The sequence below is a fragment of the Dicentrarchus labrax genome, unplaced genomic scaffold (assembly GCF_905237075.1).
Source record: "Dicentrarchus labrax unplaced genomic scaffold, dlabrax2021, whole genome shotgun sequence".
NCBI classification, from domain to species: Eukaryota; Metazoa; Chordata; class Actinopteri; family Moronidae; genus Dicentrarchus; species Dicentrarchus labrax.
Window position 1 is genome coordinate 26,294,158 of NW_026136715.1, and position 14,209 is coordinate 26,308,366.

The 14,209-nt window shown below is 41.8% G+C and overlaps 1 protein-coding gene across 4 annotated transcripts in view; it reads right to left on the reverse strand.

Moving 5' to 3' along the window:
• Positions 1–526: 526 nt before the first annotated feature.
• The window catches only part of snphb (syntaphilin b), a 28,219-nt gene continuing 14,536 nt past the window's right edge, over positions 527–14,209 (reverse strand). For 3 of the 4 annotated variants that reach the window (XM_051425501.1, XM_051425503.1, XM_051425502.1), the window contains 4 exons: positions 10,952–11,131; positions 10,211–10,318; positions 8,745–8,894; positions 527–8,544 (listed from right to left, as the gene is read on the reverse strand). In XM_051425501.1, coding sequence (XP_051281461.1) covers positions 6,435–8,544; positions 8,745–8,894; positions 10,211–10,318; positions 10,952–11,131 — 2,548 coding nt within the window. In that variant the 3' untranslated portion in view covers positions 527–6,434. The remainder of the gene's footprint in view (positions 8,545–8,744; positions 8,895–10,210; positions 10,319–10,951; positions 11,132–14,209) is intronic. The other variant, XM_051425504.1, reaches the window with a different exon arrangement.

Below are 14,209 nucleotides of genomic sequence, written 5' to 3' on the forward strand. Positions count from 1 at the left end.
CAATTAAATTCTGAAAATATTTAATATGTTAAAGACCTTTTAGCTTCAATATTTTTTATGTATGTTATTTGTTTTAGAAAGCGACCTTCTGATACCTTTAAGAGTCATATCGGTGCAAAATACCGATGATACCGATTTTAAATTACTGATGCAGTTAGTCCGATATCGGTTGGGCTCTTATTTTCTCTTATATCTTTTTTATCCGATCAATAGAATCCTTTTAATTTTTATGTCTACCAGAGCCATTGAGCTACAATATAGCTATAATATAACTTAATGGGTCCGGTCTTTGCATCTTGATACAGCTACTAACTGAAGTGATGTAGGACATCAAACAAGTACGCAGATATCATGACTCACTGATTTGAATCTTCACATATTTGTATCGTGATGTATTGTAACATCCCTAGATATATTTTTTCAAACAGTGTGGTTGGGAACAAATAATTCCACAAACACAAATATGGAGCAAGAAAAACATCCAGAGATACTAGAATGAGACAAACACACAGATGAAGACAACAGAGACGTTTCCTCCATGCTGTTTAATATAGGGGCTTTTGGTCTTTCTTTATACAGTGTGGTGGGAGAGTGAATGGAGAAGTAGCCTACTGATGTATTTTACTGTACACACTACTATTGCCATTAAAATAGTTAATTTACATGACGTTATCTGTAGATATCTATGATGTCAGATGAATTCCTATACAAGGCATTAAATGTCCTCAATTGTAGGATGTTGAAGGACTTGGTATAACCTCTGTATACATCAATTATCATTACATAGGCCATGAAACACATACTCAGACAATCAGACAAGGAATAAAGCATATAATGACAATACACATTCAAATGCTGACCAAAAAAAAAAGCAAAACACCCCCCACCTCCTCCTGTCTTCCCCAGAAATATTCAGCATTATGTGTCTAAGGATATACGTAGTATATAATCAGTCACCCCCCTCCACCCACATACTGTACACTGGCACAACCGTACACTACAGCAGGAAGTTTAGGTGTATTATGGGACAGAAATAGAAAACCGGGTCACTGTGAGGCACGACGACGTTCTTGCAGAGTAGGACACTCTCGGGATAATGGCCTCCTTGGCTTTGCGATAATCTCGGAATGGGTTTTGATAAAGTGCAGTATGGTAAAGACTGATGGGAGCAGAGTCAGATTGAACTTTTAATGAATGAATCAATCACACCCTGATGAGTCTCCAGCCACTGCTGGAACTGAAGCATTGAACACGGGAGAGTACTGGACTGACTCAAACAAGGGCATTTTGTTACCCATAGAACTGGAAAAGTGTAGGAGACAAAATGACAAGGATGTCATTATGTTCACCAAACCTCTTTAGAACTAGTAAGTGAAGACATAAAGGTGTAATACAGGCCTGTTAGAAACACCAACATACATCAAAGCAAAGGACAAAAAGCTATTGAGTACAGAGGCCCCAAAGTCCTGACATTTTCTTTTTAATTTTGTCAGCTTCTGAGAACTTATCTTCATTCTTTCACATTGTGCACAGATTATTATTTGAACAACTTGGCATTTAATACTTTTAGCTCACTATTTCAACTATCCATTACGTTAAGTTAGACAATTTCAACCATATCAATACATTTTACCTGTCTATTTAAAGCCCCTATAAGAAAATTTAATTTTGTTTTGATTCTGGCGCCCCCTGTGGATAATAGCAGTAGTGTTTCTACCACCTTGTTTTATTGATTTAAATGGGAATCGGACCCGGTGTCATGCAATAAAAGTAACTATATAGAAATAGCTAATATCTTGTTTTGGATGGTCTTGTTTGTTTATGTAGCTCATATAGAGGCATCAGTATTAAATTGAGACAGTTTCATAACCAGTTGAAAATTCCTTGTAGCACATTTAACCATTTAAGCATTACTAATAGAAGTTATGGATAAATAGTTGAAATACAGTGAGATGGAAATTAGCTATCATTTATTCAATTCTTTGCTTGCTAGTAATGTAACAAGTTCAGGTGTTACAGTGGTTGGGAATTAACTGATCGAGTGCACACAACATTAAATCTTCTTCCAAGACAATAACTTGTGAGCACAATATATTAAATGGTAACTATGAGCGATACATTAGATACATAACTTACAGAATACAGAATAATGTTATTTGCGTAGAAGAACATAATAAAAACTTGTGAGCACAAGATGTCAAATTGTGACAAGTTTTTATCTTATTAGCAACCAAGATAAAAACTTCTGACAAGATAATGTGCACAAGATCCAACGCACACAAAATTTAAAAAATCATCTTTCAGGACTTTGGGGGAGCTCCGTATAACAATACTACCTATAACAACAATGCACTACAGTTTAGTAATAGAATTATCAGAAACACACATACATGAAAACATAATGCAGCTATAGTGTAGAGTGTTGTGCATAGATAGATGAAGGGGCTGAGATGATTGTTGCTACCCACAACAAGCCTGGACCTCTTTATACATCACAAGTTCACTAAATCTGGCCTTTCTTTCCTCTGTCACCCTGTATCTGTTACAGCAGCAGCCTGTGTTTAACGACAGCATGAGAGTCTGAATGACTGAAATCAAAGTATTGTGCTGACAAACAGCAGTTATCACTCACATGACTTTCATTATTAAGAGATTTTTTTTCACAATACAATAATATAGAGAGGAGGAGGCTGCCTCCGACATTCTCACACCTGTTCCCCCACAGGATTATATGGCTTTTTGTAAAACATGAAATTGTTTTAGCCTCCTAATCCACTTCATGTCAAGCAGTTCACACAGTTCCAGGAAATGGAAACATAGCTAGTGCACACAACTCATGAGAACAAGGAAAATGAGCAAATGTGGCAAAGTAAGCGGAGAAGAGACCGTGTGTCTCCAAGGCATTCACTCAGTCTTTTCACAGCTCTTAATGCATTGATAATGGCCGCCGGTGCCGCCGCTGTGGATCCCTCAGATCGATGAAGTGAAACCCAAACACAGACAGGGATTGTCATGATTGTCACTGACGTCTGACAGTTATATAATTTGAAGCATAAACACGGCTCATTCTTTACCAGTGTGTCTTTTTTTTACAACAGCATTAGACTTAAAAGTCCATTATTTTGTATGGCCTGTAGATACACATTGTGGTCAAAATGTAAAGAGCTGAGATCAATAGCTCTTATCATGGATGAAAGGCAGCTGCTTTACAGTATTCACAGAAATTATTAAATATATTGTAGTAGTATTTTTAAGTATCTACCTGAAATGTCTGCATTATCTTAGTTACATGTCACCTGTTTCACTTAAACACTCTAAATGTCAAACTAAATTGAGCCTTCCTAAGTCCCGCCCATTTTTGCTAACATTAGCTAACTTAAGATGTGATATTATATATATATATGTCTCTCTTTTATCTTTTAACCATCTTCAAAATGTGTTTGTCTTTTCAACGTAGATTAGCCTAGCACATAGCATATCTCAGTACAGGAAAGGAGGAAGTTGACCGAGGTTGTGACAGAGGCTTGCTCAACTGTTATTGGAGCACAAAGCAAAAAAGGGCGGGATTTAGGAAGGGCAAACACCCCAATCAGTCAGAACTCAGTGGACATACAACCCTTTGGATACACATACAATCTCGACTTCAAGTAATTGCTTAAAATTCATAAAGTGAACAATAGTGCAAAATATGTCAAACAAATAGTAAGAACAAAAAGATTCATGCTGCTTATCTCTTCACCAAAGAACTGAACAATTCAGTTGGTGTCAGACTATTTCTGCTGGTTGTGTCGGGGTGTTTCTCGATCCACGTTTGGCTCGCGAGTCTCTGAAAGTCAAGACGTATTTTGATTTTACAGTTGCAGGCTGCTTATTTGCCCTTATTATTTATAAGTTAAACATCAGCAAACAGAATAAATTGCCATCAGATGCCACTTTCATCAAAGTCCTCTGGAAAAGCACATTCAAACAATCCTGATCCATAATGCAATTACAAGAAATGCTTTGCAGAATAAAAAGAAAGTTAACTTTTTTTTGCAGTGACTGACTAACTCTTGTACAGTGGACTTGAAATACACACTACCAGAGTGACAATTAAACTACACCACAAGAACATTAAGTTAGCAGAAATATACAGCACAGAGCACAGACTGAGCACAACTCACTTCATTCAGATCTGCATCAAAGTGTCAAACTGAGCCAGTGAGTATCTACAAACAAGTGTTTGATCATGACTTCACTATTAGATTTTATGAACGGATTTCCTATGTGTGTTATGTGAAATGAAATAACCCAAATTGAGTTTCAGCTGAGGTTGCTTCCAACAAAGGTTTAGGGGTACAATAACCAACCGTGAGTATAGGAGTCCACCCTAAGACATAATATCCACGTAGGGCTGTCATGATTTCAGATTTTTACTACACGATTATCGTGGCCAAAACAATTTACGATATTATCGCGATATCTATAGAAAATTCAAGAAAATAAACAAATAATGCTATCAGCACTGGATTATTTACACAATATTATATGTGTTAACACAATATGAATATTTCAGTTTTAAATATTACAATTATCTTTAACAATAGTATATTGCGACACCCCTATGTCCATGTTGTCTTATTACTCTCTCTTGTAGCCTGAAACCAAAGAACAAAGGCTGTGATGAAAATATGTTAAAAAAAGAGACAACACAAACAAAGTGGCTGAGAGCTGTTGTTAAAGGTCCAGTGTGTAACATTTAGGAGGATCTATTGGCAGAAATTGAAAATAGTAGAGAAAAATTTTATTTTAGCTATAGTTAGCTGTTTATATCTACAGACCTGCCTTCCATGGAGTCCACCATGTTTCCACAGTAGCCCAGAAGGGACAAACCAAACCCTGGCTCTAAATAGGGGCATTCGCATTATTTACAAGGGGAAGGTGAAGCGAAGGAGCTGCAATCTGCAACTACACTGCTAGATGCCACTAAATTCTACACACTGGTCCTATGAGGGAAGAAAGAGTTCCAGTACGTAGCTTCCTGCAAAAAAACACAATGAGTCTTACACTTTGGTTGCGTACAATTTAAACAAGATTTAATTTAATTCGTAAGCTTTAGAGGTGCTAGTAGGTGAATTTGGGACAGAACCAGGCTAGCTGTTTTTCCCTGCTTCCAGTCTTTATGCTAAGCTACGCTAATCACCTTCTCGCAGTAGCTTCGTATTTAGTGTAAAGACATGAGAGTGGCATCGATCTTCTCATCAAACTCTGCAAGAAAGCATATAAGCATGTGCCCAAAATGTCAGACCATTCCTTTAATGGTTGAAATAGAGAAGGAGTAGAAAATATGTCTGCCGTGGCTAACTGCAGAATCAATACCCAGAGGGACGCTGTGCACACAGAAGATAAAAGGATTCACTGATCTTGAGTTTTTGCATCAGCTTTGTTTGGGTTCTAGAGATGTAATCATATACTCTCAGAGTAGAAACACACCAGACACAGTGTAAAAGCAACAAATCCCTCACATCTTATTAATACAATTATTTCTTTTGTTTAGAATTGGGCAGATTGGGTGTGAAGTTAGGCTTGGTTGCTGGGCATTGCCTGCTGGATCCAGCTTTGTTTTAGTTCACTTCAGTTTACAGATCTTTTGACAGTAGCCATGTGGGAACAGCTCAAACCGATTAAAATACAAATTTCTAACTATCATCTAACACTGATGTTGATTGTTTGGGCAGTGAGATGTTGTTCAGACTGACTTTAGCCTTGCAAAAATGCAAACCATCATTCATTTGAATGAGGCCAATCCAGCTGCAGAGCTAGGGTGCCAATGCAGGGGGCTCAGACAAAGAAACGCTGAATCTGTACAACGTGCCTGGCATGAACAGAAACAACAATGTGAGCTGCAGTACACTGTGTTTGGCTTAACAGCACGACTGATTGATAATTCTTATAGTTCTGCCTTGACGCAGTCTGTTTTGGTGTGTTTCTACCCTTAGAGTGAACCTGAGTTCTGTGTCTGCGTTGTTGATAGCAGATAAGCTCCATCTTTTCAGTTTTGAAGACGTCAAAGACTCAAAGAGAAGCCCAAACGTTCTCCAGTCATGCGAATTCTGAATGAGGGTGGATTTGCCCTCAGTCACTGGTCAATGAGCATACATACACATACCATATTTCATGTACACGCTCATCAATACAGGATAATTTGAACATGTCAGAATTGAGTCAGACTGGTAAGTTGACAAATCAATGAACCTTGAACATTCCCCTGCATTTAAAAGAAAACAATCAGTGTGTTAAATATCCAAGCATAGATCATTCATTTCAATCAGCTCATTCAGTTTTGCACAAGTCAGTAATGTTAGCAGACATCTTGGTAGCAACAGCAAGGACCAATGGGCGAGAGACAATAAGGAGCAGGACCAAACAGAACAGAGGTGCTGAACAGATTCCCCTCATATCAGTGATCCGCCCAGGTCTCCCCCGCCTGCGGGGTAATGCCTCAACCCACCTCCTCTGCGCAGCGAATGCAGCGCCACAGTGCAACAGCCTCGCAGCAGCGACCCTATATGGTACATTGGCTGTCCACTACGGACTGGGCCACGGCAGAGCCACGCCACTGTTGGCACAACAGGGATGGCCACTGCTAGCAGATCGACCAGGAAGTGACGGCTCCAGTAGCTTTTCTCAATTGTCCCAGAGCCAGACGGATCTCCCCCATCTGCTGCAGCGCTTCCTGTGGCGCCTTGTTCTTCAGTTTCATCGTCATCATCATCCTCATCATGGACCTCAACTACAGTGACACCAGCTATCTCTTCGTGGGAAATAGATCTCGGCTGGGAGGTGTGAGGCTGCTCTATTTCTGGTGATAATCTTGGGCGACTTGGCCTCGGATCTGCTGCCTCTACCGGGGTTGAGCCTGCCGATAGACCATCCTCTAGTTGCCTGTCTTCCGCAGGGTGGTTTTCAAGTGTTGTCCCAACCTGTCTCCCTTCTCCACAGCATCCTCCAAACGTAAGCTCACCATCTGTCCCTGCTGATGTCTCTGCTAAATTGCACAGTTTTTCTGGTTCTGCCTCCTCCACTGCACCCTGAATGTCCAACTCATTTGAGCCCATCTGCATCTGCTGCCCTTCTTCTGCCAGTCTTATCACTGTTGTTTCCTCCAGCTTTTCCGTTGTGACAGCTTCCTTCTCTCTCTTCTCTTTCTCCTGCTTTTCCTCTTCTTCCACTCCCTCTTTCCCCTCACACAAAGAACTTTCCATGGAACATGCCACAGTAGCAGATCGTGGTAGGGGAGGGACCAGCGGCGTTTTGGAGACTGGAATTGGCTCTGTGGCTGTACTCATGACTGTCGCTGTGGTTACTGAAGTTGTGGTGGTGACGGAGTCCAGCTCTTCCTCTCCCTCATCAGACATCCAGGTGGAGGTGGGGCTGCAGGCCTGGGAGCGGAAAGTGCGTTGCTCTGCAATGGTATCCAGATCAGAGGGGTAACCTGCTGTTGCAGGGATGGGGCAACTTTCGGTCTGAATGCCTGTTTCCCGCAAGGGGTGAAGGTAGAGGTGGTGGTGGGACAGGCATGGATGGCTCATACAGCCCACTCCACCCAGGCCGCAACGAAAGGGTGCCAGTCGGTCGCCTGTGCACAGCTTCTCATAGGTGGAGGAGTGTGGCATAGTGTGGGGCACTGAGTGGGACAAATTGTGGGGGAAAGAATGAGGTAAGGTATGGGAGTAAGTGTGAGGCAGAGAGTTAGGCAGAGAGTGGGGCAGAGAGTTAGGCAGAGAGTGGGGCAGAGAGTTGGGTAGAGAGTTAGGCAGAGAGTGGGGCAGAGAGTGGGGCAGAGAGTGGGGCAGAGAGTGGGGCAGAGAGTTGGGTAGAGAGTGGGGCAGAGTGCCGGGCAGAGAGTGGGAAAAGGTCTGTGTGTAGGAGTTGAGTAAAGATGCTGTTTCCTCAGAGAGGAAGGCGGCCTCCAGCAGCAGGTCGGCCCGGCTGGGTACACTGCTCTCCCCACAGCACACAAAGCCACTGTCCTGGGTGCCATCACCAGACAGACAAGGAAAGTCTGCACCATTACCATTCCGGTCCACCAGCGCCTGATCACTCAGCTTAGTGTAGGTGGAGCTCCGGGTCAGAGAACGGGCTGGGGAACCATCACAGGAGCAAGAACCCCTCCCTCCTACTGCTGGTTTGGGTATTCCCCCTGGACTTTCCCCTGAAACTGATGCTGGTGCTGAACCCCCAACACGGCTCCGGCAGCCTGGTATGGCTTCCCCCTCCTTGGCTAATCCAGCCTGGGCTATCTCCATGTTGAGCAAAAGGTTCTCAAGCTTGTGATTCTGAGTGTTGATGTCCTGGAAATACTTCTGGACCCCTATGTCCCCGCTGAGCCCCCCAGCATCACTGAGCCTGGCCCGAACAGTGTCCACAGCCTGTTTGAGCTGCTGGATCTCCTGACGTGCCTCCTTCAGGGCCAGCTGAGCCTCTACACGGTGACATTCCTCTTCAACCCAGTCCTCCTGCATCCTGTAGAGCTGGCCTCTCAGCTCATCTATCTCTGTGTCCCTAAGAGGGTCAAAATAGAGAGGAGGAAAGGGAGAAAGAAAGAACAAAAGAGAAATTGAGAGAACAAGAGAAGTAGAAGGATAGAGATATCAGGCTCAGGGAAAGGGTATGGTTAGAACGTGTAAAGAACAAGTCAGGCAATATAAGAACTGACTTTCTGGCCAATGATGATAATCTCTCTTTCTAGCACAGTATCTCACCTGTCTTGCAGAGTGTTGATTGTTTCCTTTAGCCTGGCCCGCAGGTGTCGGATACAGACCTCTTTCTGTTGCAGGGGTGTGAGATACTGCTCTGGTGGAGGGGGCCGGATACCATGGTTGTCTGTACATGACGTGTACTTCTGATGACGTCTAGGACACAAGAATATGAAAGGTGTTTTTATTTAGAACTGATTTCCCTCCAGTGAGGAATTGGGGATTATTTTAATGACCAAAATGTGTCATCAAAAACTGTCAAGTACAGAAAGCTGGCATTGAACACATGGTCAGGTTTGTAACCTTGTTCATTTATCCGTCTATCAGATAGTCCCTGATTTAAATAGAATGATTTGCCAGTTTCATCCTTTTAAACCTAAATTAATTAATTTCTTTTGGTCGCTTGGGGGCAGAAAATATCTTTATCTTCTCTTCTCTTCTTTCTGTCTTTTCTCAATGGCTTATTAACACCACATATAGTTGATGTGGGGTTGATAGTACTCACTGGAGTACAGTCTAGACCGGCTCTATTTGAAAAGTGTCCTGAGATAACTTTTGTTATGAATTGGCGCTATACAAATAAAACTGAATTGAATTGAAAATTGATATGGCCAACATATTGGCACAGTGGCTTATGTCCATCAAACACAGAGCAACATTTGTATTCATTTGAAGCTGTGTTGGTGTTCCCCTAAAAAAACGGACAGAGCCACACAACACTAACCTGTCATATCAGCCAGGCTTTTTGTGCCAGGTAACGTTAAATGACTTGCCCAAAGATATTCATCTTACTGTCTAGTTAGCCAACACATTCTGTTGTTGTGATGTAGTGTTGTTGTGAGTCTCGCTGTCTGGAGCTGGTGTGCTGACTTTGGGAAACCTTTTCGTCCTCTCTCCATGTTGCTGCGCAGTAGCGATACTTTGCTAATCCACAACATAGCCAACTTTAGTAACATTACTTGCTGTGTCGTTGTTCACTCTGTATCTATCTATATATATATATATATATATATATGGTATTTTTCACAATATTGAATTTCGCTAGTATCACTTAACCCACTTATAAAAAACACTAAAACTGAGAGCTGAGGGAAACTGCAGAGTTGGACGAGTTGATTTCTTGAGCAACAACTTTTACATAACACACAGTAGTTTGATCCGCCATTATTAGAAAAAATATTGACTACAGCAGCTTTAAAAGACTGAAAATGTGTGGTAAATGCTTTTGCTTGTGTTGAAAAAGAAACACAAAAAGCTATAAAACTGGAGCTCGATTCCAGGCCTCTGATTTTCCCCCCACATCTCATTTTCATTGATTTAGATCAAGTTCTGTTTTTACTGGCGAGGAAGGTGAGGAAGTCACTCAAAGTTTCAGTTTCTATTCTATAAATGGATCATTCAATCATTCTAGGGAGTGCGTCGGACATGGGCACTGAGTTAGAGAACAGGCCATGCAGTTTCTGATGCCTTACCCTTTGGTGGGGCTGCAGTCGCTGCCTTTACAAGAGCCTGAGTTGCTGCCACTGCTGATGGAGGCGTTGCCATAGGGATCTCTGTTACTGGGCGCGGCTGGTGTCCGCCTGGTCCAAAGTAAGAGGATACATGTTAATCTGTTCCTGGTAACAACATGAAACCACACTCCAGAGGTGACAGTGAATTCTGTGAGCTGTTGAGCTAAACCACAAATGACACCACAAATCAAAATAGACAAATGGAGCAAACGTCAATCCAGGTCCACTAACATGCCAATACAACACAGATATGCACAGATAAATACACAGTCACATTACAAATACAGGACAAAGTCACTGCTAACAGACAACAGTTCTGTTTTAGAAACAAGGACACACACTCCTTTGGGCACTAACAGTGATGTTACACGGTTTAAAAAAGAGAATGTGCTCTGCAAAGATGAAAACCAAAACTCAAAACAAATTAGACACATAATGATATAATTGCAACAAGCATTCCTCAAAAGAAATAAAGGGAGGATTGCTTTTGCTAAAGAGTATGAAGAAAAGAAAAGAGAACAAACAAAGAGGAAAGAAGAAGGGAGTAACAGGCCTGACATGATGCTATGGAAACAATTCTCTCAGGTGTTTTCCACAATATAACATCATGAAACATTCACAACAGTGCAAAGGGTCTCATCATTCCCATGCGTCAGAGAGTCAACACTGATCGGGAGGAGAGGAGAGGGACTCAGAACAGACCGAGAACGAGGGGTGGAGGGAGAGTTTGTTGAGCGGCTGTGGCGGTCTGGAGACTTGGTGGAAGCGCATCCTTTAGTCGGCGACTTGGTCGATGCATAGCCTTTAGTCGGGCGCATTGAGACCATATAGCCTGTCTCCATGGGAACGTAGTCTAGCTCAATGAACCTGCAATAGTCAAACCTGACCAGGCAGAGACAACAGGGTGTTAAATTACAGAGGACAGCAGAGGACCCCACCTGAACGATACAATGTGCATACGCTTACTATTGAGGTGAGACAAAGCTAGCTGTCTGGCATATAGCATGTCTTGGGATTCACCTAGTTAATTCAGAGGCTGAGCTGCAGGCAGGAGGATGCTAAATATCAACAAGCACTCAAACACTGACGGGGCCCAAGAGAGGTGGCTCACTAAAAGCTTTACTATGTATGAAACATCTATGTGAAGTAAATTGCAGCTATGAGGCCTTTACTGGCACAGAGGCTAACAATCTGCATCCTGAAATACAATTCACAAGAGGTAAAATGTTCTGAGACTGATGAATGAATGTTTAGAGAAGGGGCATTAGTATTTAAGAGTATTATCATCCAGAGCATTTCCATCCAGACAAGATTTAGGTACACATCAAAGACATAATCAAACATAAATTCAACCTCTGAAACCTCTGATACAACACTAAAGATTGTCAGAACATGACAGTACATCATGACTCTCATCAGGAAGTTATATTTGCTTTCTATCTGACATCCCTGCATTTCTTCCACTCCACACACCACCAGAGAAGACATCGTTCTTATTCCACTGCTGAAAACACCAAAGAAGTTAGACTGCTCCTGCCCTGCACTGTGAGGGCAGATTCAAACTCATAACGTCTTAACATTTTACTGAACAACATTTTGGTAAATATACTTATTCACTTTTGTGCAAAGCGTTAGATGAAAAGATCTAATCTACTCTCATGTCTTAATGCAAAGTTAGACCTAGGGGCAAATTAGATTAGCTTAGCATAAAGACTAGAACCAGCAACTAGGTTCTAAACTATTCCTTTGAACTAATCAATGTCAGATAATGTACACATTTGCAAAAATCCGCTTAGAGACCAGGTAAAACCACATATATTATTCAAACAATAATGTTGAAAAAAACAAATACATATTTAACCCTAACCATTACTATCCTGCTAACGAACATAAAATTGTTGAGTATCACAGTACAGTTATATCAGTGGTAGCCACGAAAAGGAAGGGTGATCTGTGATGGGCAACTTCTGTCAAGACTTTCCTTGCTGATAATCAATATTGTGCAGTGATATTGAGTGACACATATCAAATGTTGTAATGACCTAACTTTAAAAAGGACATGACTGTTGCCCAGTCACTGGCCTCTGCAGAGGAAGGAGGGGACAAGCAGGACCAATCAGAGCAGCCATGAGGGATTTTCACACAGGACACAATAACACCACGGCACCACACTGAGATCCGAAACACAAACACACCCAACTCAGTGACCTTATACTTAAACTTCAACTTGCTAGAACCTTTTCACCGTGCAAACTGTCCGACCAATAAGTGAGACTTTGTAATTTTTAAAAGATAGAAAGATTCATTAGCAATACAACGCACAGTTGCTCAGTTCAATACACTCAGCTACAGCTGGTCTGGTATGGGTGCCATGTCAGTGCTCTGAAGGCCCATTATTCCAAAATCCCAACAGTCTGAAAAATGTCCTATTCCATTTGTGTGACAGTCTATTATTCCAAAGGTATCACCAACTTATGTACATAACTTCACTGATGTAAGTAACATATCTGAACCCAAACCATTATCTTTTCCTAAACCTAAACCAAACCAAGTAGTTTTGATGCCTAAGCCTGACCCAACAGCAATTGTTTCACACATTTTTACATATGTTTATTATTGTAACGGTGATAATAAGGGCAAAAAACTAATTTTGGAAAAATTGGCCTTCGGAGCAGTGGGTTCTTGTTTTCGGAATAACTGGTTGAAGGACATCTGGGCTTTCAGTCCAATGGGACATTTTCCGGACTATTGAGGTTTCAGAATAATTGGCCGTTGTATGTGCAGTAGGCTATGGCGACTGAAGTTAGCTTATGCTAGCAAACTAGCGAGATATAGCTATATAATGGACATTACTGAGAAAGTTTTTTTCATTTCGTGACTTTTTCCATTTTATTTTAGCAGCCATTACATGGAGCCAACAACAACCTCTTTGAAGCAATTCCAATCAAGCAAACCAGGCATGTTAAACAATTCACTGGAGATATATTTGACACACAAACACAATGATGTGTAATTCTCACTTCTTTGTGAAAGCATAGCCATTTTTTCGAGCTAACTCACTTCCCCAAGTTTCAAGCTAAGGTTGTACTAAGGAAACGTGTCCTGTGTGATGCAATAAGGGAGGAGGCCAGATATTGACTGCTCAGTGGTTCTTCGGAGATCAATATATGACAAAAGCCAAGACAGAACAGAAACAGGCAGAGGGAAGCAGCTGAAGCAGTGAGCCTGGAGAGGGACCGAATACAGTACAACAGTGTTTCAGGTTTGACAGTCTGTCCAGTCCATCTGCTGGGATGGAACTGGATGGGATGGACTGTGGTGGTGGTGGAGGTAGTCTTCAGGAGTGTTGCTCAGGAGTCAGGTGCTGGTTAGTGTGTGTGTGTGGGTGGGGGGTGGGACAGATATTGCTTTCCGCTGTGGTTTGTTTCAGGAGACTTTGCTTAAGAAGCTGAAATTATTAATAAAATAAACCACATCTTATTTTTAAGTAAACCAAAAACAACATTCAGGCAATGTCGATGTCTCACCAACTCTCTGCTGTTGAACTGTTGTTTGTAAAAAAAACATGGTGCTGTTCATTGCGGCTGTGGTGACCAGTGATCACTAGTGATCACAGTATGCTTCCATAGCACAATGATGTGGTGTTTTTTCTACCGTGCATGTAGCCTCTAAACACAACTTCAGGACCATCCAGGACCAGGATTTGTACAAATCCTCCAATTATAGTGTACAAATTTACCTAGTGACTCTACTAATGTGCATATGTCAGGTGTGTATGCAAGTGCACACCTGTACATCAGGATTTTCCTTGGTTTTTCCTGCCTGGACATCAATAGTCTCAGAGGTGACATGACACAACAACACTCACAGACGTCTGTGCTGTTTGCTGTTGTTGATGCCAACTTCTAAGCTGAGTATGAACACTGAGAGCTCCGGTTGGGATCCCAGTGTTGTTTTCAT